The sequence below is a fragment of the Alternaria infectoria genome (genome assembly GCF_024043175.1).
Source record: "Alternaria infectoria strain BMP 0036 chromosome Unknown scaffold_11, whole genome shotgun sequence".
NCBI lineage: Eukaryota > Fungi > Ascomycota > Dothideomycetes > Pleosporales > Pleosporaceae > Alternaria > Alternaria infectoria.
Window position 1 is genome coordinate 592,164 of NW_026250700.1, and position 25,135 is coordinate 617,298.

At 53.2% G+C, this 25,135-nt stretch overlaps 7 protein-coding genes across 7 annotated transcripts; 4 read left to right on the top strand and 3 right to left on the bottom strand.

Moving 5' to 3' along the window:
• Positions 1-145: 145 nt before the first annotated feature.
• Positions 146-682, bottom strand: J4E92_007072 (uncharacterized protein; the record flags this gene model as incomplete). Its single annotated transcript, XM_051498435.1, has 2 exons — positions 146-594; positions 649-682. The coding sequence occupies 2 exons, from the start codon at positions 680-682 to the stop codon at positions 146-148; spliced, it is 483 nt and encodes a 160-aa protein (XP_051351369.1).
• A 182-nt stretch (positions 683-864) lies between these two features.
• On the top strand, positions 865-1,860 carry J4E92_007073 (uncharacterized protein; the record flags this gene model as incomplete). Its single annotated transcript, XM_051498436.1, has 2 exons — positions 865-1,797; positions 1,840-1,860. 2 exons carry the CDS (start codon positions 865-867, stop codon positions 1,858-1,860), a joined length of 954 nt encoding a protein of 317 aa, XP_051351370.1.
• A 62-nt stretch (positions 1,861-1,922) lies between these two features.
• J4E92_007074 (uncharacterized protein) lies at positions 1,923-3,732 on the bottom strand (the record flags this gene model as incomplete). The annotated part of the gene is made up of 2 exons (XM_051498437.1): positions 1,923-3,042; positions 3,095-3,732. The coding sequence occupies 2 exons, from the start codon at positions 3,730-3,732 to the stop codon at positions 1,923-1,925; spliced, it is 1,758 nt and encodes a 585-aa protein (XP_051351371.1).
• A 429-nt stretch (positions 3,733-4,161) lies between these two features.
• On the top strand, positions 4,162-4,913 carry J4E92_007075 (uncharacterized protein; the record flags this gene model as incomplete). Its single annotated transcript, XM_051498438.1, has 2 exons — positions 4,162-4,173; positions 4,221-4,913. 2 exons carry the CDS (start codon positions 4,162-4,164, stop codon positions 4,911-4,913), a joined length of 705 nt encoding a protein of 234 aa, XP_051351372.1.
• Positions 4,914-9,843: 4,930 nt separating this feature from the next.
• J4E92_007076 (uncharacterized protein) lies at positions 9,844-11,955 on the top strand (the record flags this gene model as incomplete). The annotated part of the gene is made up of 2 exons (XM_051498439.1): positions 9,844-9,904; positions 10,001-11,955. 2 exons carry the CDS (start codon positions 9,844-9,846, stop codon positions 11,953-11,955), a joined length of 2,016 nt encoding a protein of 671 aa, XP_051351373.1.
• A 5,886-nt stretch (positions 11,956-17,841) lies between these two features.
• On the bottom strand, positions 17,842-19,529 carry J4E92_007077 (uncharacterized protein; the record flags this gene model as incomplete). The annotated part of the gene is made up of 3 exons (XM_051498440.1): positions 17,842-18,475; positions 18,525-19,056; positions 19,109-19,529. The coding sequence occupies 3 exons, from the start codon at positions 19,527-19,529 to the stop codon at positions 17,842-17,844; spliced, it is 1,587 nt and encodes a 528-aa protein (XP_051351374.1).
• Positions 19,530-19,642: 113 nt separating this feature from the next.
• Positions 19,643-22,662, top strand: J4E92_007078 (uncharacterized protein; the record flags this gene model as incomplete). The annotated part of the gene is made up of 2 exons (XM_051498441.1): positions 19,643-19,844; positions 19,892-22,662. 2 exons carry the CDS (start codon positions 19,643-19,645, stop codon positions 22,660-22,662), a joined length of 2,973 nt encoding a protein of 990 aa, XP_051351375.1.
• Positions 22,663-25,135: the final 2,473 nt, after the last annotated feature.

Genomic DNA, 25,135 nt, shown 5'->3' on the forward strand with positions numbered 1-25,135 from the left:
CAGTCTTGTGCCATGAAATTTCGTAGCCTCTTCTAGAAAGACCCGCATGGTCCTCCAGGTGTGCTTCTACTCATGCCGCGTGCGGCTGATCCGACACCGGCTTCTGGTCTTCTAACATGATGTTTGCGCATTACCTCGCAACACTTCAGCTGCCCTGCTCCTCACCCTTGCCCTCCTGTGCGTTCATGACCTTGAGCCTGATGACCTCCTCCACGACTCTGACATTCTGCGCCTTGCCCTGCACGACACCCTCCAAGTCCTTCAAACTGTCGCCCAGATCCTTAACCTTGCGCTCATAGAAGTCTTTCGCACTAGCAATGTCCTTTTCCACAAAGAAACCTGTGCCTACATCCACCAGCACGTGCTCATGATCCGTGAGTTTGCCGGGTACGTATAACGAGGATGTCAAGGGGACGAGGAGCGGTTTCGAGACGGTGGCTGGTGTGAGACCTGTCGAGATGGAGTTCAGGCAGTCGCGGAACTTGGATTGGGCGGTGCGCAGCGATTGGAACGAGTTGGACAGGTGGGTGAGTTCGGCGTCGAGTTGGGTTTTTAGTTCCTGGAGGCGGGGGACAGGGAGAGATGTGATTTCGACTGCGAGGGAGGTTTAGCACAATGCGCGATGATTTGAGATTAGGGTGCCATTACTTTGACCAGGCTGTGCGCCTTGAGCTTGAGCCATGTTGGTGTCGCGTGGGCTGGTGCTGAGCTTCCAGGTGTTTGTGACGATGTTAAACTTTACCAGGGGCAGGTTTTGGCGGGGCGGGTGCTTGCTGCTCGTGTGGGGTACGATAACGTGAGAGCGTGTCAAGCTCCCGAGCGAGCTGCATCCGTGCAATCCTTCACACCACAGTCTAAACCTCCATGCCGAAGCCGGCCCCTGCCGTTCCTCGCCATTGGAGCAGAAGGCCAGATGTACGACCAACAAAACATCCGCGCTTCCGCATCTTGACGAAGACGGAATACCTGGACAAGAAGGAGTTCAGCATACCTGCATTCGACCCCGACCAACCCGCGCTCTTCAAAAAAGCCTTTCTGGATATACCTGCAATCCGGAAGTGGTTCAAGAAGGATGCCTTCCTCGACGCATCTTTGACAAACAAGTGGAATAATAAGCCCAACACATTCAGATACCCGCAAGAGCTGAACACCGCGTACCTCGAGCAGTACGGCGATGCGATCGTGCCACTGGAGCTGACGCGCTCATCCCCCGAAAATGCCCTCGGAAATGAAGCCTTTGAGCGCTTCGAAGCCCCTCTGGCTCTCCTATTACAACACATGAGTGCTGCGGACGCGCAAGAAACGAGTTTGTACCTCGCGCAACACTCGCTAGCCGATCTTCCAGCGCCTCTGCAAGAAGACCTACCTACGCCATTGACTTTCCTATCCCACCTCAACGCCCGCGGTGATATCTACGCATCGAGTCTCTGGATGGGCAGACCGCCTACGCGCACCCCATTACATCGCGACCCGAACCCGAACCTCTTCGTACAACTGGCAGGCAAGAAAACAATCAGGATGATGAAGCCTGGGGTGGGTCGGATGGTGTTCGAGGCTATAAGGCAGCATATACGGGGACCGGGCGGAGATGCGAAGATGAGAGGAGAGGAGATGATGCAGGGTGCGGAGATGGAGGCTATGGAAATGGCGGTTTGGAATGAGGATGGAGATGGAAGTATGGGGAGTGCGACGGGCTGGGAAACAACTTTGAGGACTGGGGATGCGCTGTATATTCCTAATGGATGGTGGCATGCTGTTAGGGGGATTGGAAAGGGTGCGAATGCTTCGGTGGGTACAGTATGTGACTTGGTATGGATATGTCTGCTAACGGTTGTACAGGCCAACTGGTGGTTCCGCTGAATGAACTGCTAACGAAGCGCACATTGCTCGAAACCAGGGGATTAATTCCCGGCAATCAGTCGTCACGACTTGAATTCGACCCTCACAGTAGCCTCTGTCCCGTCGATCCAGGTTCCAATCGATCGCGTTCCAGGAACGATCTCTACCTCCCTCATAACCCGCTCCATACCCATCTCCGCCTCGCTGTCTTCAGAATCCCAGTCGTCATCTACGATGTCCGTCGCTGATTTCCGCACCGACATCCAATCGCCCGTCTCCCATACCAGTCTACACTTCATAGGCTTGACACCGAAGTGCTTCCCAACAATACCGAGAACCGTGTACGCCGTGCCACTCATCGGGATCTCCGTCTCGAATATCGTATCTGTGGATGTCGCAAGGTAAAACCTGATATGAAGCAACCGTGCAGCAAGCGAGTTAGGGTTCACGGCGTTGACAGAACGCTGAACGTCCGGCTCGCCATACTCCTCACACAACCACTTGTACCGCGGATGACTCTTCAAGATCTGCTCTTGCAGCTTCTCGGGCGCGAACTGCACTTCTTTTGCGATCATGGAGAGATAGTAGGACTCTGCGTTCAACCGCTCTTTCTCGTTGATGGGACTGTGGTTCAGCGTCTTGAGCTGCCCTAGTCGTGCAAGCGTAAGCATGTATCCATCGTCTGCCGTCAAGTTCCGTCCATCCGGTGCTTGTAACGACTGATACAGCGGGTTCTGCGATACACGCAGGCTTCGGAGACCGGGGAAGACGTGTATGAGTTGTTCGATGAACGCCCATGTTGAGATTTCGTTGAACGAAAGGTCGACTTCTCGGACGGTGGTCGAGAAAACTGGTATCGATGCGCCGGAACTGGTTATCTCGGAGATTTTGTTCGATTTGAGGATGAGGCGGTGCAGGTTTGGGAGGGCTGTGAGGCAGGCCAGTGAGGATAGAGAGGTGAGGTGGTTGTCTTCGAGTGTTAGATCGGTGATTGTGGGGTTGAGGGCGTGATGAGTGAGGCTTGTGTAGAGATTGCTAGATGCGGAGAACGTGGTGACGGAGGGGAAGAGATGGGTTAGGAGGGCCAGGTCGGCCCACGGGAGGAGATTGTCTTCCAGTTTCAAAGAGGTTATGCCTTTGAAGGCGTCAAGACAGCGGGCTCGCTCTGGTTCTGATACAGATGTATCGCGAAGACGTATGCCACTGCGCTTCTATTAGTACAGCCAAGAAAGAACTGAGTTTGGAGAATACTCACTCAACCCTCAAGCTCCTCAAACCAGGCAGCTGTTCACAGATCGCAGCTACTTCCCTCCACTCTTCAAAGAGATTCCTGCTCAGATCAAGTTCCATCGCCTTCGGACATGCCTCCTTGACATCATTCTTCTCTCCTCCTCTTAGCCACCCCTCCCCCCGTGCCTCAGGCCTCTGCATACAAAGCCCATCCAAAATAATAATCTTCAACTCCCCCAACTGCGCCAACTGCCTCCTAATCTTGTCAAACCCAATCTCCTCCGCCGGCTTCCCATTAAACAGCACCGGCTTCTGTTTCTGCTGCACAGGCGGCTGGTGATTAAACACAACATGAACATCTGGATCCTGGAAGTCTTCCTCTAAAGCTTCAGAGGCGTACTTTGACTTTAGCGCTTGCACAAAGGTGCGTGGTTGGTCTGGTTTGCGGGTCGGTCGGATGAAGGATGCGGATGTTGGGGAGGGGTTTAAGCACGTGAAGTATTGGGTGCCTTGGTGCGTGCCGGAGTGTTTTCCTCGTGTGGGTTCGTCCCATTCTACGCCGAGCCAGAGTCCGGTTGTGCCTTGGATGGGGCCGTGGTAGCGGATTGTGCAGAGGTGGGCGTCGTAGGAGAGGCGCTTTCCTATGTAGATTTCTGTTGCCATGACTGATACTATCCTCGATGATTCCTTCTCTTGTGGTGGGTACCTGCTAAGGTGTGATGCAAATGTCCAGGTCGCAGTACGTGTCTCTTATTTAATATGCCATGACAGAGGGACACGATGAAGTAGGTACAGTAATTATCCGATATAATCTCAGACCTTCTGAACAGAAAGTGAGAGCAGCTCACAGACGCTAGCATGCACTATGCGAGGTGAATGTGTGGAGGCAACCGCGCACGTGACATCGAAGTGCAGGGATCAGGTACCTGGACACTAGCGTCGCACGCCTCCAGAAGTTCTGTCGCGCAACATTACTTCAGCACGACGACTTCTACACCGCCCAACACCTGACCGTTGCCTACGTAAAAGCCACCCTCTTTCCTGTCTAATCGCGACCAAGATTGACACAGCAGATCGTGAAGTTTCTCAAAGATGGATTACCAGGTACGTCCCCCGTCGCGAAGGTCAGGAACAGCTACTAACGTCTACAGAATCGCGCAGGCTCCAAATTTGGAGGCGGTGGTGTCGCATCACAGTCCGCGACGAATGCCGACCGACGAGAGCGTCTCCGAAAGCTCGCGCTCGAGACCATCGACCTTGACAAGGACCCGTACTTCTTCAAGAACCACGTCGGCAGCTTCGAGTGCCGTCTCTGTTTGACGGTCCACCAGAACGATGGATCTTATCTCGCGCATACACAGGGAAGGAAGCATCAAACAAACTTGGCACGTCGTGCGGCGAAGGAGCAGAGAGAAGGCAAAAGAGACGACGTGGGCCAACAAGGACTGCTCGCGGGTGTACTGCCCAAGAAGAACGTCATCAAGATCGGTCGGCCTGGATACCGCATCACAAAAGTACGCGACCCCAACACACGCCAAAATGGCTTGTTGTTCCAGTTCCAGTTCCCGGACCTCACACCCGGCATCACTCCCAAGGTCCGTGTCATGAGCGCATACGAGCAGAAGGTGGAGGAGCCAGACCCAAACTACCAGTACCTCATTGTTGCTGGTGAGCCTTACGAGACGGTCGCGGTGAAGCTACAATCTCGCGACATCGACAGACGGGAGGGCAAGTTCTGGTTCTGGTTCGACGAAGACGCCAAGGAATTCTGGTGCCAGATTCTCTTCAAGACTGAGCGTGACGAACGCTTCAGCGCAGTACCGGGTCTTGCTCCCGGACGATAGTCGCGCTCTCATAGGCGGGACGTTCAAGACTTTTACTATCTCGGGAATTGTACTTTTAGGGCGTTTTGGCAGCGTTCATCCGGGGCATCATGACCATCTTTGAGAAGAGTTTACGTCGGTGTAGGTAGTCCCGGAACAGAATATTGGATAATGCAAATCTAACATGAATCAAGAAGTGCTTGCTGCCGATTGTCTCGTGCCAAGCTGCTCTTTCCGAGATTGAAATATCCGGCGTGCGGTTACATCGTGAAGCGTTGAACACGAAGTGCCAAGTTCCCACATGGCTCTATTGGCAATACTTGTGACTCAATCCAGGCAAGAACTCGCATCTTCAAGTGCAGATTGTGTTTGAGGGTTGGCCAGGTTCAGCATGTAGAAGGTGCGCCTGCTCGATCTTGGATGCTCACATGGCAAGAAGGCTTCCGCCTTGCGTCTGCACCTTCCCTACAGGACCTCTGGGCCGAACAGCTTCAGCAACACGATCCACCATTGCCTTCTCACCGTCTTTCTCGCTTCTGCATTCAATCGATCAGACCGCTCCGTTGGTTCGCCACCGCTTCAAATACAAATTGCCGGCTGAGCTAAAGCCAGAACTTGCTTGCCGCTTGCGGGTATCTGGCCCTTCTGGTACTCGATCATGCTGTTTCAGTGATCAGCTATCATCAGGCCAAGAGCTACGTGCGACTAGACTGCTGCCGTTCATACATTGCAGTAGTGTGCAGGTGTTGGTATGCTCGCCTCCTCCTCGGTTCTATACTATCGAAGCATGTTTGATGGAGAATGACGCAGCTCCCTGAGAATGCTATTAACGCGCTTACTTGTGTGCTGCAGCTTGTCGCTTCAAGTAAGACTTGACGGAGCCGGTCTCGGAACGTCGCCTAGCAAGCGTTGACGCCTGAGAGCTTTGCTCTTGAAAATGCCGCGAACTGAATCCGGTGAACAGTTCAACTTTAGTATAATGCAGATGTCCAATGCATTACTGACGAGTTTCACACTACAGGTACAAGCTGTGTCAACTGAACCCCGCCTCGAATGTGTTGACACCGAGTTGCCTTGAATCCTACTCGGGATGCGGATCTAAATGGCGTCAAGATTGTATGACACTCGACGACGGAAGAGGAAATCCAGCTAGATGGACGCGTGGAGCTCAATTCAACGCACTCTCCACCTCCAATACTACATCGGACTGAATCCGGTGGAGACTTCAACTTCATGAGCCTTGTTCTCTTGCTGTATGGTCCATCGCATACGTGGGTCTCTTTTTAGGTCCCACCGATTCACCTGCGGGAGTGGATGACTATCTAACTCAAGGCGGTAGGCGTAGGCTTCCCGACCTCAACAGACATCACGTTCTACTTGGACTCATCTCCGGGTCGTTCATGAGTATCATCTGATGCACGAATGGATAAATACGATAACCGCCCTGGTCTTTTCAAGCCCTCGGCGCAACTGGTAGCACCTGACCGTCTTTTCGTCGAACGAATGCTGGATCTGGTCTGATGATTGGCCACGACTACCTTAAACGTTGATGCAGCCTCGCCACGCTTCCCCACTCTGGAGTGGACCGCCTCACCGTTCGAACGCAGTTTGCTTAGGCCGATGATCTGACATGGAAAGAACGACAGCGCCCGGCAGGATTGAGGATCCGAAGGGGCTGGGGTTCGTGTCTAGGTTGCAATAGCGCAGCTACTCTCTAGCGAGCCTTGGGGACATGCCGAAACCACTAGCACCCACTATCTTCATGATTCAAAATCACAAATGGACCATGTTGGAGCTGATCCGCGATTGCAGGTAAAATGGAAGCATGAACAGTGAGCCCGTTGGGGACGATCTCGAACCCTATACTGGACATTTGATTACACTTTCACACAGCGGACCTGCGTTTGTACGTGGTGTTGCAGCAACATTTGTTTTTGCTTCGGTGTTGCAAAAGCCGATGAAGAAGAGATGTGCTTCACCGCTACGGTTGTACGACCCGCTGCATGTGGCTTTCGTACGGGAGGCCAAACGGAAGCCATATCCAGTGTTAGCTTACGGGACATCCGCAGTTGGCTGCAAGAACAAGCACTCACCAGTGGATGGTCCTACCCTTTCCATTACCTCGGATTTCTGAAACGAGGTCTCGACGTGAAATGGACTCGATATCATGGAACGGCTACAACCGCCGTACGCCGCGATCTTCAATCTAACTTGAACGTGGGACCATCTTGGCGTCTGATGTCTCCCGAAGCTGGGATCCAAGACGGTGGATACAGCTGTCATATGATCAAGCAGCTATCCTAGCCTGACGGTAGTGCCCCGCCAAGATATGGACTAGGTCTAATACTTGAATTTGCATTGGAATGTTTCAACGATCCTTGTATTTAGCGCGCTACAGGTGTCATGACAGCGGTGTGCGGGTTTAGTAGCATGATGGTGAACGTCAGGCTGGTTGAATGCTAACGAGGGGTCGACATGTCGAGAAGTCGGAGCCATTCTCGCCCTCCTACCCACGACATGTATGGCATGCTTTGAACCATAGAAGAAGGGAGCCATGTTCCACTCGCGTGGTAGTCCCGAGTTACGAAGGCAACGGATATAAGCGACTGCACTCTATCAACATGGCTCCATAGATGAAGACTGATCGGCCGTGTTGTTTCTTCGTACCCCACTGGAGAGTACCGAGTTCGGACGCAACAAAGGCTCTAGCAAACAAAGAATGGCAACGTTTCTAAATTGGTTTAGACCCTGCAGTGAGAGGCAGATGACAAACTTTGGCCTCAGGGTCTAAGACATGGAACAATGTGGCACAGCCTCCCGAGAACGCGTCAGGAAAGAGACGCGAAAGGCTGCGCGCTTCCAGCATGCCGAAGCGGGTGCCGGCATCGTCGGCTTACAGGAAGACACAGTGTGTTCTCCGTCTGAATAGATTACGTCTTGGACTCGCGTAGTTTCAAGAGCATGTCAAAGGGCACGGCGCACGGACGGAATTAGGTAGAGCAAGCGCTCAAGACAGGCAAGACGAACGGACATGGCGTTTCGACTCCCGCTAAGGTAGTGGCGCGAGCTGCGGAAGGGATGTGAGATATGGGTAAGGTAGCATGGTGGGGATCGGTTACAGCACGGGCAGGCCAAGGGTCATGTCGACATGTGCCCTTGTTGGTTCGGCGGGGAACGGGTCGCTTGGTGGAACAGATCGCCAACTCTGCGATGAGGGTGCTGTCCACACGGAACGAAGAATGAATATCGAAGCGTCCAAGCGCTGTAACTGGATGCGCGGGCTAGAGAGCAGTGTCTGGTAGGAAGCGATTCCGGTGCAATGGATCGGCTTGAGCTTTCAGCTGCAGCAGCTGGTCATAGGCCCGCGAAGACCGACGGCGCTACGAGAGGACGAGCCTCCACTCGGCCTAGGAAATGCTAGAGGAAAACGAATTGCACAAGCAAAGGCAAAGGTCGGCGATCAGCGCAGCATTTTTAGACGTCGCGACGGAGTAGCGGGAATACGAGTAGTAGTTGACCGATGCAGCGCAATTAAGTCGGGCTTCCTTATTCGGCTGTTGCGGCAAGCAGGAGCGGGCTGGGGTAGCATGGCGACGGGCGCTGGGGGAGTCAGACGATACGGGTTGATTGATAGAGAGAGAAGGTCGAATGCATGACGACGGCGGCCGCCAATGCAGGCCTGGGTAGTCTGTCTTGGGCGCGCTGCAGGCCCACGGGTCTAAAATCAATGATTCGATAGCAGCCTGCTGACACGGTCGCCTTGTCGGGAGCTGCTCAATCAGCAGCGTGCGGGCTCGTGAGTGGTGGGGAGTCGCTGGGGAGAGGTGGATAGGCAGCGCTGATGACCCAGGCCTCGCGTTCGCGCAGACTGGCCGTGATAGAGAGCAAGGCCCGGCGCGCGCGGGTGCTTGGCCTGTTGCGGTGGAGACGGAATCGCTCAGCGAGATCCAAGCTAGTGGTCGCTATCGCGCAGCATGATGCAAGTAATGCTGTTCGGCTCCGTGCGCTCAAGAGGTAGTGAAAAGCCACCGGCTCGTGCAGGGCCGCGGGAGAGCCACTTTTTATCACACTGCAGCTAGCAGAGCGCAGCGCCTCTCCTGCCTGAAGCTTGTCGCCATTGTCAGTGCGTGCCATTTGCTCACTAGACGACTTGGACGTCCGCCGCGCGGGCCGTCAGCTGCTGGGGTTGCAGGGCATATCAGATTGGGCCTCGCTCCCATTTCGTAATTCACCATAACCCGATTCCCAGTCCGTCGCTCGCAGAAGCACCCAGTGGTCTTTGCTCCCGCACTCGCAGCTCACGCCGCCGCGCCAATCGCCCACACGCCCACACAGCCGCCCATACATATCTTGCACCAAGGGCTCCTGTCGCTGGTTAGACAGCCTGCACCGCCCAAGGTTCGTTCCCCCCAACCGTTCGCTCGCCCCGACACCTGTCCTGCCCTGCAAGTCACCTTACAGCGGCTGCTCGCAGTGTCTGTCCCTGCCTGCCTGCACGTGTCGTGTCTCTGCTATTGCCAGGGCGCGCCGTCACCTCAAGCTCAAACCTAACCGCGTCCTAGCCTGTATCGATCCGCGAGCACCGTCGGATTCGGAACATTGCGTTTGTACCACCTGTTCTGGCATTTTCCGCGACGCTGTTCTCGCTGCGCTGCTGGGACGCACCTGCCCTCTCCGACCGAACGCGCCTTCCCGGCGAGTCTTGGCCCCACCCGCACCTGCCGAACTTGAACCTTGGTTCGACCGCGCCGACACGACACTGCTCCCATCGCCTCCAACACATGCTCCCCAGCGACCGCTGCCGACTCCCGTGCGTCCAGCTGTCCTGACTGCGCCGCGCCCATTGGCCACCCTTTGAGCTTCGCGACGCTCGACGGAAGCTTCCTTCGAGCTCGGTTGCTCTTGCGCCGCCTGGATGTACTCAGTGCATGTGCAACACCCTATACAAATCATGTCGAATGGTGGCTTTGCCAACGGCATCATGGACCCGCCTGGCACCATTGACCCGTCGCGTAAGTTGTCGCGTCCCCCTCTCCCAGCTGCTCACTGGCTTGCGCGTCTGTTACATCCGACGCAGCCTCCCGCGACCTCTTGTTGACCCAGCCCAGATGTCTTCGGAGGCCCGACCCAGCCCGTCGCACAGCAACAGCAGGCATCGCGCGGCCTGAAGCGCAGTCGCTCGCCAGAAACCCCCTACGAGATCCAGGGCGATGACACGCCCAACAACAAGCGCAGTCGCGGCCGCCCGCCCAAGACGGCCAGACCCCCCTACGCCGGATCGCCCAACCGTGGCTCCCAGCCTCCGCAGAGTGGCATCGCGCCGCCCGTACAGACACCCCAGCTGCAGACATCGGTCCTGCCCCAAGGATCGCCTCCCCAGGTCTCGCCATCCGGCAAAGGAACACCCACCAAGCCCGCCGTCATAAAGGCGCTGCCGACGGTGCGCGACCACACGACCGACCAGCTGAATCCCGAGGGCGACGAATACATACCGCGCGAAATCGACGAGGCCGGCGAGCGGAAGGTTACGCAGACCGGCCACCCACTTGACGGCCGCGAATACCGCTGTCGCACCTTCTTTGTCCCCAACAGGGCCGACAAGCTCTTCATGCTCGCAACAGAATGCGCGCGTGTCCTGGGCTACCGTGACTCGTACCTGCTTTTCAACAAGAACCGATCTCTATACAAAATTATTGCCACCCAGGCCGAGAAGGACGACCTGATCCACCAGGAGATTCTACCATACTCATACCGATCCAGACAGATTGCCATAGTGACTGCCCGATCCATGTTCAGACAGTTCGGAAGCAGACTGATCGTCAACGGCCGGCGCGTGCGCGACGACTACTGGGAGAGCAAGGCTCGGAAGCAGGGTTTTACCGAGGAGGACGCTGCGGGCGAGAAGAGGCCAGGTGCTGCAAAAGCAAGAGAGGCAGCCGCAGCCGAAGCCAACCACGCAAGTGCCATGGCCTTTGCTCATCCAGGAGCTTACACCGGCAACAACCAAGACTACCTCGGTGCTGCCATTAACCCTCTGCAGCCTTTCGGTGGTCTCAACCCCGCACCAGGAAGCATGCCTTCCACAAACGCTGACGCATACAACCGCACAACGGCTGACCTGCAGCCCCGAGACTACAGTGGCGTTCAGCGGCCGCGACATGAGATGCAGGGCGCCCCCTATCAGGACTTGACACGGCCAACCCCGTCCGGCGAGATCCTCAACGCAGCTGCGCAAACAGCTGAAGTCAACAAGCAGCTCGAGCAACAACGCAAGCATCGCAAAGACTACCTCAACGATGTCTGGCAACGACCCCACGAGCCGCCGGTCCAGCCAGACCGACCTGGAACTGCCGAAGGACAGCACGCACCCCAAGTCACCCAGACCGTGCAGTCGCCGCGCATGCCTTCGACTGCTGTCAGCATGCCAGGGAACCAGTACGGAATGCCAGCACAGACACCGCAAAGACCTGGACAGTCGATGAGCGCTCAAGCCTACCGTCCGCAGCCCATGCCCCAGAACAACATGGTGCCTTCGCCCATGGCTCAGCAACACACTCCACTCCGTCCTGACCAGATGCACCGTCGCCCACCAAGCATCGGTATGCAGCAGGGCATGAATGCCTCCAGCATGGGCCCTGGAGGCATGCTTCCAGGTGTTCAGCAGAACCCAGGCCATGGCTACCCTCCATCACATATGTGGCAAGGACCACCACAGCCATCCCCGCTCTCACAACAGCACAACATGCAGCAATATGCGCAACGACCGCAGCAATCTCCGCTCCCGCAACAGTCTCCCATGCATGCATCGCCACAGCTGCATCATGCTCAAAGCAGTGCATCGATGCATGGCACACCTGTCCAACAGTATCAGACCATGGGTGCTATGGGCGGTTCTATGCCCGGAGGAGACCCTGGATACCAAGCCATGGGGCAGAACCCCTACCAGCCTAGCCCAAGCCCTCACCAGTTCATGCAACACCAGAGCGCTGCCGCTCAACAGCCTGGTATGCCTGGCTGGGCACCACCACAGGCTCAACAACAAGGAGGATGGTCGACGTACTAGGAGATGTCAAAACTTTACCTTCAACCGTGGGAACCCACTATCAATTCGCTGATTGCGTTCTAATCCAGCATCAGAGATGATCTTGTGTTCTCCACGTTCCGATCGACGCCATAAGCTTCCCGCTACTCGTTCTCCGTCGCACTCTGTACACTAGGCTCATTCCATCTTGCTTTTCACTCCGCTCCCCGCTCCACCAGCAACAATGAAATCACGACCCACGAGACGGTGACGAACACGCCAAGCACCGAACATGACAATACGAAGGGATGATGGATGGGGTACACGGTACCGTTTTTTTCCTTACCTTTACAGGCTCGATCATTGTTTCCTCCTGGCGGCTTTGGAACGTATTTTGCATTCGTCGATGATACCTGGAGGTCCGTTCACCTGCTGTTTCGCATCGCACGGATACCCCACAGTACTTTGAGGCTTGGTAGTATTTGCATGGATTTGCGGGCACGAGTGCTTGGGATACTTGAAGGAGATTCATTTCTTGCATCACTTGGTAACGTTGCTTCGGATCAGATTGTCAGACTGTCTTTCTTCGCATTCCTTGTCAGTATTAGCAGATCCCCGTCACAGTCGTCTCGTCCGTGGTGGTTTTGGTTATAGCTTTTTGCACAAGATTCCCCCAGATTCCCCAACACCTTGTTTCGTGTTTTTTAGTTGCTCATTTGCAGTTCCTTGCATGGTTGAAGGGATACGCATTAAGATTCCCGCAAGCTGCTGCACCGGTACATTGGAGGAACATGTGGATATGCGTACCATGTAGGGTTCGGAACGCATAGCAGGAAGGATCTTCTTGACATATCCTTTCCTTACTAATAATATTACTCCATTGCGCGAATACGATTTACACTCCACACTCGGCGTAGCGTCGTGACCACACGTAGCGCACTTGACCATGCGAAGATGACATTGAGACCAGGCAGGGTTTGCAACCATGTTTGAACAGCAGATGGCTTTGTCTCGGACGTCTGCACCCCAGAGTGTCAGAATGCGTCATGTCGCTCCGCGTACCCCAATTGCTTCGTGCATCTGCACGTATGCTCGGCATCTCGAATCCCTCAAGGGTCAGCTAACTACATGACGACGTGCGTCTAAGCATGAAGAACGACATGGTACATGGGTTCTGCGACACATGGACGACACAAAGACCGGGTGCGGGAGCGGACGGCTACACTGGACCGAGCTCAGACCCCGATGCATCATCGATTCGCGCGAAAAGGAGTCGATGGCTCGGGTATCTGGCGCAGCAAGCTATACTACCAGCTACCAAAAGTCTAAAAGCGCACTGTCCGGAATGCCCAGACGATACACGATATTGACGTTATTGCTGTTGCGGTTCCTTCATCGTCGGATCCGTGGACGAGACTACGCAGTCAGCCAAGCAGTCCACTGTTTCTTCCACCTGTCGGATCTACTCCGGCGGCTTTCCCAAATGACCGCAGTGAAGGTGGCCTAAGATTGCGGCTCAACGTATATCGGATAGGATTATATTCATGCTTTCTTCTGTGCTGACAGGGCACTCATCGGTCAGCATGCACGGTTACGTCTGCCTTGCCGACCCCGTCGTCTCGTCTCAACGGCCTAACGATCACCCACCGCCAGGACGCATGAGTTGTTGCTTTTCCCATCGCAAGCCACAAATCTGACTTGGACTCCGCGGCCACGTGATGGCCGCGGATCTGTTCCTTCCCGCTGGCAAAGGGCGCTTTTGCTTTTGCGCTGCGGAGAGCAGACGTTACATGGTAACGCATCTCGCTTACGACATTGCGTTGCATATGTCTGGAAAGTTTCTCGGGGTCGTATCCTCATGTAAACTGAGTGAGTTGAACGGCGCCGGGGCAGAGATGCCTCTTTTGATCTTTATCCACTCTGAACTTGCATCATGGAACTGGATTATACTCGTGGGCACGGAATAGCATCGTATAAGCCCCCAGGGTCTCGGCATATGTACTGTAGGTATGACCTGCATATGTGAATCTCAACAAGATTGCCACATGGATTCTCATCGCAGCGGCAACTATTGCCGTCCATAGAAGAACCACGAACGATGCTCGCGTAGTAAGCTGGGCATATAGGGCCCCCTGCAAGAACGGTAAGTAGGTACACCGCTGCCGCAAGGTAAGACAGCATTCCGGCTATCTGGGTAATTTCGCCCATCTGGTCTCTCCAGGGTTCTAGCTGACGAATACCAAGAAAGGGCAATAATCATTGCTGGTATCGACGTGTAATGTGGCTGGACCCTTTCTTCCCCCATTCTAACCAATCTCCTCTCGATCACGCGCCGAAAATGCAACTATGATACGTTGTCGGATAGCGCATCCATCCATACAAGCCCGCTGCGCAACGAGCCGAGGGACGTGTATGGCTGGGACGCGCCTCCGTTTACTTTTTCCCTTTGACATGGATTCTCGCTTTACCCGTCACCATCTCCTACCCCATCGAGCTGGCATGGGAATCTCGTCATGCAAATGTTCAACCTTGCAAAGTGGAGACCTCACATGTCGCTCCCGATGCAATGCAGGTTGAGTCACAGCGCCGTTTGCAATCGCAGGAGCTGCTAGTCTGGTGTTAGTGTCGTATCCCGAGGTTTGGGATCGTTTGATTCGCGTCGTCTTGTCGCATGGGCGGCTAGTTCTACTGTGTCATTCGGACCGACTTGGGTCAATTGGTACGAATACTGGGGACGATTTCGATGGGGAATATTGGAAAAGGAATGAGAGCATGGTTTAAGGTCAAACGGCATTCAACGCCGTCTCCATTTACACGCTGCGGAAAGCTGCGATCTTGTGGAGTTTAACTAAGTGCAGGGGTAGATCCGCGATCGGTAAATACAATTGACCCTGGATCTCAGGGATTGAGGTGTTTGTTCAGGTAGCATTCGCGATGACAATTGAGCAGGTCTTGGCTTCTGCATCTCTTGGACTTGTGGCGGCTGACTAGATGGACAAGCGGGGTTTGTTGTCGCTACTATTGCGTATGCAAATCTTATTGTTGTTGTTTTTCTGGCAAGATCACTCATACAACGCTAGGTAATGTACCAGCTTAGCGCCAGGTGGTTTCCAACGCCTCCAACACCACAATGTCTGATGGACCGCGGCAACCGAGACAGCCGCTCTCGACGGCGTCGTTTGTGGGCAGTGGGATGTGTGAAGATCTCCGTTGTTTTCTTGAGCATCGACCTGGCGTATGGAGCTTTTACCCGCTTTGCAAAGGCTCTCGGACCAAACCGGCTCTCCCTGAGTACCACCGGAAATATGATATGCGCAAGAAGCAAGCATCGTGGATATTGGCGATCCGCTCGACAAGGCTCCCGCTTGTTCAAGGGCTTCTTTGACTCGCTGTCGTTCAGATCACATAGCTGTCATAGCTACGAAGAAGCTCGCGCTTTCTGTCATGCATACTAATCATATCTCATCGTAAAGATATACAATACGTCATGTAGGAAAACGTGGTGCTGGGAGATACAACGTGTACTTTCGGTCTATGGTACACTTACAGTTGAAACAAGACGACTTTCTTCGTCTATTCAGAAAAAACCTTGGAATCTTCGCATCTCTCCGAGATCTGAGCGAAAAGAAAGCTGATTGCCAAGCCAATGGTTCGCCAGCCTCGACGCCTAAGAGTGAAACAAAAAAGACATCTTCTGCTCGCGTAAGAGCCGGATAATCGAGACGAACCCAAGGCTAAACTGCTATTCCATCGATTCGAAGATCCAAAATTTGACGTGACGACTAGAAAAGCAAGCTCATTAACCGTCGAAGCATTTCCCCCGGAAGCAGCCCTAGAACACACCTTCCGCCAAATAGCCTCATCTGCCAAATTTTGCACCAGATTTGGTACCTGGGCCTCGTACCTGCTTTCAGCCTCACGGTACGGTCCCTCATATCGCTACCGCGCACCAAAGTCAGGTACAGTACCAAAAAAACGTCTCAACCCTCCTGTGGTTCGCAGTACGATCTACAACCGCGAAGGGGGAAATTGTGTACCTGCATACCTAGGTGATGCGCGGATCACTATAGTTTCATTGAGACAACTCGGAACCAGAATCTGTCAACCAGGTTCTCGGGTAATGTCCTCCTCTGACCATTGACCATTGACCATTGACATCGTCAAAGGTAGTATTTCCTCGACACGACTTCGGAAAGAGGCGGAAGGTAGCATTCAACAAAGCCTCAAAGTGTTATTCAGAGGCGCTCATTCGAAGATCTAAGAAAGCCACAAAAATTGCATTTAATAGCACAAAGCAGCAAAATCAGTCCATGATTTTCTCCGGTAGCGGATGTTTCGAGCAAACAAAGCATTACCCGGTCGATCAAAGTTGGTAGAAGGAAAAATCAACATTCTAGCACGTTTCGACGCGCCTAATTTGGGACGAAGAAGCTCGGTCACGCCGTAAGGGGATGTGTATACTAGACTGGAATGATCTGGTTAAGGCTACGGAGGCGGAAGCGGGTAGGTCTGTTCTGTTTGCACCGGTACCTGTATTGTAGAGCTGAGGGGATTGGGAATGGGAGGGAAGAAGCAAGTTTGCTTGTCTAATATCCTTTGCTAACGAATCGTTCACGCAGGATGCCGTTCGGGGAGAGCGGAATGCGACGCTAGATACTCTGTACCAATACCAATGTCATGGTAGGATGAAGGGAGAAACCGCAAGTCCAGACCGTCTCAGATACTGGTAGATTAATTGGCGATTTCGGTGCTTGCCGTAGCTATGGGTACGAGATCCGAGGTTTGGATGTTGAGGAGATCGGAGGGTTGTAATTGCGATTATGAGAGAATACGGGTCAGTCTTGACGGAAGGTCAGCGGTGAAGCCGATGCTGCCTCGTCTTTGGGGTTTGAGACTTGGCTGAGCGTGCTGTGTGATCGAGTAGAACGGTATTTGATCTGAGTGCGTAGTGATCAGCATTCTACGATACAGACATATACATGTGGCGACTACTATCGTGATGATATCCAACTATGCACTATCCTTAGAAGTGATGAGATACACGTACTGGTAGGTAAAGCAGAACGAACAGCCCAAACTTGAAGCAACATTCGTCATCCATAGAAGCCGCCTTCAGCTCTTGCGATGAAATCAGAGATTCATGGTTTCCTACCATATCACATCACACCAACCTTTGTGACTGTCAAATCAATTTTTTATCTTTCAAAAGCCCAATACTCTCAAATACTCCCCTCTGTTCCTCACTGTCCGTATATGTCCTCCCCGCATTGAACACTGCTGTTTCCTCTTCGCAAGAGCTACTTCAACGCTTCTTGAACAGTGTTGTCAAACCAACTTCCTCTCCCACAATACGTGACTCTACACAACTTCCCTCTGATATCGTGAATTTCAGTCATACGAGATGTAGACCTTTTTTCAAGAATGATGACGAAAGTAAGACGACCGATCTTTTGGCGTGTTAAAAGACGGTGGTGTCTTCCCGACTTCGTTCGACCAAATTTGTCCGCCACACTTCATCAGCATAGCGCATCATGTCATAGCAGACTTGCGCGCTCTGTGTTCTTAGACGAACCATCTTGCTCGGGTTGTAGTTCGCCATACCGGACTCGATCATCCTATACGTCATGAAGTGCTGATGTATAGTCCAGATTAGAGACCGATGAGCTGGCTTGAGCAATTATGGAATGCTCTTGAAGATTGTAGTGAATGCAGTTTCTGGAGCTCAAGGCTCAATATCATGCATTGAGCCTTTGGGCTACGATCTTCAAGGAAAGGGACAAGGGAGCACGAAGACCACCATGGATTGACTGAACATGTACTGGATGGGCCTAGCATTCTACGATGGGTCCCGTATAACGAGAATTTACAAACAGGAAAGCACTCACACGCTTGATAGTGTTTACAATCACCCCTTCCCACTAACGCCGATTACCTGAGTGGCAGCTCAGTCTTCGATTCAAAGCTGTATCGCATCCATTCACCAACAGCTCTCAAGCTCTCCCACCGTACGCTCTCATCTGCCTCTTGCATCAGCTCCATAACCCTGCCCTTCAGCCCCAACTTCTCAAGCTGTTGTCGCTTTTCTGGCACTTCCTTGACCAAACATGCTACGTCGTTGCAGCCAATAGCCAATACCTGCTTATCGTTGTCCCAGCTCTTAGATAGAATCTCTGCAAGCTTTCGGGGTAGTTCACCCTTGTTGTCTTCTAAGATGCGACGCGCGTTCTCTTTCCAGAACGTAGCGTTGCGATGCGGTGGTGACCAGCGAAGGTGGCCCGACTGCAGCTCAGCAGCGTACTCGTCAAAGGTAGTCTGTGTCTTGGTGTACTCCTCGAGGAGATCGGTCAGGGCCTGTAGGTCTTCAAGGGCATCCTCGTCGGTCAGATGTCGTGATTTCAAGCTCGAGAGGAGAGCAGGTAGACGCGCGAGTACGGCCGTTGGAAGTAGCGTGTTGCGGTTCGTGGTTAAAAGGTTTACGAGGGTGGAGAGGAGGAGACGAGTGGTCTTCTCCTTGGGCGAGACCTTGAGGAGCTGCGTGTATAGGATAACGATATCGTGTTCCCTGTAAGGTGTTAATGTTTGCGAAACGTGAGAAAGGGAAGGGACTGTACTCCTGAAGTCCTTCGCCTACGAGCTCGCCCTCAAAGCTGAGCTGCCAGATGACGAGTAATACATGGTATAGAAGCTGGAGGCCAACACCACCAGCAATGCCACCATCTGTTGTGCTGCGAATACTGGCACCACCACTGTACAGGGTCGAGTCCGTGTCTTTGGCAGACCCGGCCGCAGCTCTCAGGATATCAAACAGAGGGCTAAGTGTCTCCTTCCTTTGCTTCCAGAATATGCGCCTAGACTTGGTGCTGCGCAATACGGCCGAGTATTCCCGTACAGCGATGTCCTGCAGACCAGCGTCGGATGCCTTTGCGAGTGTAGAGAGGTAGGTGAAGAGCTGCGCTAAGGCCTCATCGAGCTGGGGAGTGTTCTTGGCAGATGTTGTGACAGCATTAGACAGAAGGCCGGATAGGACGGAAGACGTGAGGAGCGGTACGGGGTCTTCGTTGTTGGATGAAGCCTTCAAGAGTGGTAGGAAAGGCTTGTAGGGCGCTGGGTGCTGGACGAGGGCTGATGTGAGGGCGGGTATGTCTGAAGGTGTATGAGCTTCATCGCTTCTCTAGAGAGGTTCCACATGTCCTACCATCAATCATATCTCCCAGCAAGACCAGCATGTAGTGGATAATGTCTTGGCGCTTCGCAGCTGCCTCGAAGATGCTCTGCGACCCATTTCCGCCCACTAGCAGTGTCACGAAGCTATCCACATCTGACTCGATAGTCTGCTTCCTCTGTTCCTTGCGCACTTTATCGATTGACTTGATCTTCTTGAGGTCTTCGTCGGTGATGGTCTTAGCTCGTACAGCTCCTTCCCATGATATAGGCCGGGCGCGGATGTTGTTCTGGATAGAGGTGAGGTACGTCGGCGGGTCTAGTGAAGACATTGCGAATATGATAGTAGGCGGCGGTGTACTGGTGATGTGCGGCTTCGGTGCCTGGAGTCGTAGTATTAGAGCTCTGCCCAGGTGATGTTGGTTGCTGTGAGGCCCACCTGGGAGCTCCGTCATGGTGCGGAGCTAGTGGAGCTAGGATCTTTTGATATCTTGGCATCCACCAATCTTTCGCAAACACCATCACTCCGCGCCTTCGGAGTTCAACAATCAACACACCTTGCGCAAACATGGAGTACTTCAGTCTGAAGCGGTCAACCGCTGCCGATCATGGCCAGTCCAACCTGTCCAGCAAGGTCTACGTGCGGTCTACGAAAAGTGGCAAGGTTCAGAAAATTGTGAGAGAACTGTATCTGCGACAGGACATTCCATGCTCGTCCAATCTTTGCAGGGCATGTCTAGAGATTGCGCCGACCGACTACTCGAAGAAAGGTTTGACCGCGAAACTCCACATGCAGAGTTAGACTAACCTTTTTCAGTCGCACCATTCGTCCTATCAGACACACCAGCAGGATCCAAGGACTTCCCAAATGGCCAATATCTCATCCCGGATACGAATGCTTTCCTTACTGGAATGGACTTGTTCGAGGTTGAGACCGCTTTTCATGATGTTATTGTCCTGCAAACCGTGCTAGAGGAAGTCAAGAACCGCTCCCTACCTCTGTATCATCGTCTGATCTCCTTGACCAAGAACGAAGGAAAGCGTTTCTACGTGTTTTTCAACGAGTTTAGGCAAGAGACGTATGTAGCACGGGAAGCTGGAGAAACGATCAATGATCGAAACGACCGAGCTGTGCGCAAAGCCGTGCAGTGGTACAACCAACACATTACGGAGGCTGTTCAAAAGCGGAGCAAGAAACAGACGCGCATCCCTACGGTAGTAATGATCACCGACGATAGAGACAACCTGCGGAAAGCCAAGGCCGAGAAAGTCCCAGGCAAGACTCTGTCCGACTTTGTCTCTGGCCTCGAAAACTCCGATGAGCTTCTAGATATGATCAGCGCAGCACAAGAGCAGCGAGAAGTCAGGTCGAAAAAGCCAGAGATCTTCTACTCCGAACACTACACGGTCTCGAAGATGATGACTGGCGTCAAAGCTGGAACGTTACACCAAGGCATTTTCAACGTCTCCCCATACAACTATCTGGAAGGCTCGGTTCACGTGCCTGCATTCGACAAATCGCTCCTGATTTTAGGACGTGAAAACAGCAATCGGGCTGTCTCTGGCGATGTCGTAGTTGTTGAAGTACTGCCGAAGGACCAGTGGAAGGCGCCTTCAACCAAGATCATTGAAGAGGAGACGGTGAACAAGAACGATAACGCAGAAGCCGAGGAAGGCGAAAATGTCATCCCGGAGAGAGAGCGACGAGCGCTACAAGAGGAGGTCAAGCGAGTACACGGGCAGACTATAGAGGGCAGGCCACAGCCAACTGCGCGCGTAGTGGGTGTCATCAAGCGGAATTGGAGACAATATGTGGGCCACATTGATCGCGACTCCGTTCGTTCCTCTTCGAAATCGAGCAGGCAACAACAGACCGTATTTCTTGTCCCAATGGACAAGCGCATTCCCAAGATCCGGATACGAACACGACAAGCTGGAGAGCTCCTTGGTCAGCGCGTTCTGGCAACAATCGACTCCTGGGATAGAGACTCTCGATACCCGGTCGGCCATTTTGTACGATCGCTCGGCGAGCTTGAGTCTAAGGGCGCAGAGACCGAAGCTTTGCTACTGGAGTGGGATGTTCAATACAAGCCCTTCCCGAAGACAGTTCTTGACTGTCTACCTGCGGAAGGTCACGACTGGAAAGTACCAGCTAGCTTGGAGGATCCAGGCTGGAAGGGACGCAAGGATCTTCGCGACCTCTTGGTATGCTCTATCGATCCTGTTGGTTGTGTTGACATCGACGATGCTCTCCATGCCCACAAGCTGCCGAATGGCAACTATCAAGTTGGTGTCCATATTGCGGACGTGTCTCATTTCGTTAAGCCGAACAACGCCATGGACAAGGAAGCCAGCCAGCGCGGAACGACCGTTTACTTAGTCGACAAGCGCATAGACATGTTGCCTATGCTTCTAGGAACAGACCTGTGCTCTCTGAAGCCATACGTAGAGCGTTACGCTTTCTCGGTAATTTGGGAGGTCACAGAGGATGCTGACATCGTCTCTTCCTACTTCACCAAGTCCGTCATTCGGTCGAGAGAAGCCTTCAGCTACGAACAAGCCCAAATCCGCATAGATGACGCCTCGCAGCAGGACGACCTCACGAAGGGCATGCGAACTCTGCTCATGCTTTCCAAGAAATTGAAGCAAAAGCGAATGGATGCTGGAGCTTTGAACCTGTCTTCGCCAGAAGTGAAGGTCCGAACTGAGTCTGAGACATCAGACCCAGCAGATGTTCAGACCAAGAAGCATCTTGACACGAACTCGCTTGTGGAGGAGTTCATGTTACTCGCCAACATCAGCGTCGCTGCGAAGAATTACGAGGCCTTCCCGCAAACAGCTCTGCTTCGTCGTCACGCTGCCCCTCCGAAGACGAATTTTGAAGAGCTAGATAACCAACTCAAAGTCAAGAAGGGAATGGAGCTCAAGACAGATAGTTCCAAAGCTTTGGCTGATTCACTCGATAAGTGTGTTGATCCCAGCAACCCGTTCTTCAACACTCTTGTCAGGATTATGGCGACGCGTTGCATGATGTCTGCAGAGTACTTCTGTGCCGGAACACAAGCGTATCCCGAGTTCAGGCATTATGGTCTTGCGAGCGAGATCTACACCCACTTTACATCCCCGATTCGCCGCTACGCTGATCTCGAAGCACATCGCCAGCTTGCTGCTGCCATTGAATACGAGCAGTTGGATCCCAGCCTACAGTCAAAGGCCAAGCTTGAGGCTGTGTGCAAGAACATCAACGTGCGCCATCGCAACGCACAAATGGCCGGTCGCGCTTCCATCGAGTACTACGTTGGCCAAGCACTCAAGGGCAAGGACATCAACGAGGAAGGTTTCGTTATGAAGATCTTCTCCAATGGTTTCGTGGTCTTTGTACCAAGATTTGGAATCGAAAGTCTCATCAGATTGAGGGATCTCGCCACACCGGAGCCAGAAGCTGATTTCGATGCTGAGAACTATGTGCTGAGCATCAAGGGCGATATCAAGCGGACTATCGAGCTGTTTGAGAAGGTGACTGTCAGGATCACGGATGAGCTTGAAGAGAGCACTGGAAAGAGGAAGGTGCGCTTGAGCCTGGTATGAGTTCTAAGGGAACTATCTGTTGGCTTAAGTTCTTAAGGCGTTCAAGGCACGAAAATGGGGAGGGTCCTTCCATCTACTGTAACGTTAGACCTCTTCGGAGTTGTGGCCATAGCAATTCCAGTCGATACACGTGCGGTTTACTCTATTGCATTGTCTCCCCTGGTCGCTGTTCTGCGTCTTGAACGCGCATCTACACGTTACTGACTATTCATTTTCCAGGTAAACGGCTCGTACTCCGGTACCTAGGCCCTTAGCATGAATGTCACTTCGCCTTCTAGATGTCCAAAAAATACTTGACAAATAACGGCAGCGAACCAGGAAATGCACCAGCGTCTCAATTCAGTCGTCCTCCGACGCTTCTCTCGCTCTCAACCAGGCTTGCAGGTCCGACTTGACAGCAGCTTCCTGTTCGACATCACCCAATACTCGCATTCGGTATCGTCGCGCCCGCACTCTCATGTCGAACCATTCTCAGCACGGTTCGATGAACTTCGCTGATCAACGCATATCCAACCCTTATTGTGCACGCGCAACCGTATTGCGCAAGCGACGCACCGACGAGTTCAGTTGCGACATGCCGACTCACGACATGCCGCTTCTCCACGTTCGGCCACGCCGACAAGGTTTACAACGGCTCCTGGGCATGCGCTTACCCCTTCTTTCGCACTTGCGTTACCAGACTGTCTGATCTCGATCACCCCATTCTCACGCCATTGCATTGCGAACCGGACTTGCGATCTGTAGAAGTACAGCTACCAGGAACATTCAATGCCGATCATCTATACTTGCCCCATGAGGAGCAGCACGGCTGGTAGAAACAAGCCACAACAAACGAGGAGATGGGTTATCTCTTTCCCGTCCAGGGCAATGGCGTATAAGGTGGCGCAAGATTAGCCCGGCAACGGACCGAGCCCGTTCTTGCATCTCCATGATCTACAGCGGAGGTTTGAAGACCGAAGTCGCGCGTTGGTCATTCGGCAAACCTGCTCTCACATGTCTACACGAGCTGCAAACCAGCCCCATCTCGCATGCGTGTGCATGTCTGAAGAATGACAGAAGGGGCGGTAGCGCTTGGAAAACGTTCCTGTCGTTCGGGAACGACAGCGAGGCTGGTGGGAAGCTGGAAGGGTGAGCGAGGTCGCTTATAAGGTTTGTCGTATGTGAATAGCGCGGACACGACTCCGGGATGCGGATGCTTGCAGGAGATTGTGAAAGACGGTTGTGTTGCGCGCATTACGAGCTTAGATCCGCAGTGGGGAGATGGTTTACCACCGTCGAGCCGCGCAGACATGCATCTGTAAGATGGAGATGGGCATACAGCCGTGTCGCTACCGTTGGTGTGCAGTAGGTGAAACTCGTTCGGTCCCCGCAACGAGATCAAGGTTCACTCAGAGTTTGGTACGATGTCGGCCCCGATATCGTAGCGCGCACTCTCCAGCATACTCTGGAGTAGAGTTCCCTTGTTCCCTGACAAATCGTCACAATGATGATCATGTTGGGGGTAGTGATTCATTGGCTTGTTCTTGATGACATTGTGCGCAAAGTTGGACGAGGAGGCATTGAGAGGATCTGGAAAGACATGTGAAGGTACGCAATGAGGGAGTAGAAAGAATTTCATTGGCGGCGGCTGAATTTCCCGGACGATTCAGTACCCTGATGAAGGCGGCAGAGTGCAACTCTGGGAATACGCGGCTGTTCATGACCGTTCTGCAACAGCAAAAGTAAATCTACTCACCATGATAAGAGAGTTTTGCAAGACCAGTCAGGTGCTCGGTAATTCCCATGAAGCCGCGATTGTCTTGTTGATCGCTTCGTGGTGGCCGTACTAAAACCTCGCAGCCAATGGACGGAGATGCATGCTCCAACACGCATTTAGCATCTCTGCGTATTGAATGTGATCTTGCTCAGATCTGAGTATCGCATCCAACACCAACAGCCAGGAAGCCTTGCATGCAGATCCTCAACACTCGATCAGCAGTCCGCGACTTTGCCTCTTCCTTGCACTTGCAGTAAGCGAAGTGAGCATCAATCTATCTCTGATTATTATAAGCATCATTGAGCGCTTACTATAGTAATCAATCTACGGATGTGTGCACAGCCGCCCCCACGAACACATGTTGCGCAAGCGACGCGGGATGTTCAACATTGACATTCAATATGTACCTGTCACACATAAATCGCGTGCAGACGGTACGAGTCGTAGTGGTCGGGTAAGAAGGGCGCATGTGGATGCAGCTGTCATCCGACGCACAAAAGCCTGTCATCCGGAACGGAGTCCCAGCGACTCATGTCTGATTTCAAAGCTGGCTTGCAGTGAGCGGTAGCGTCAAGCCGACTGAAGGAACACCTGCGCAAGCGTCACCGTTCACGACATGCGAACGACACATGGGCAGTCCAGCTGACCATGATGCGAAGTCGTAGCTTCCGACATCACCCGCTGCTAATACATTGAATGCCGACAAATCCGGATCAT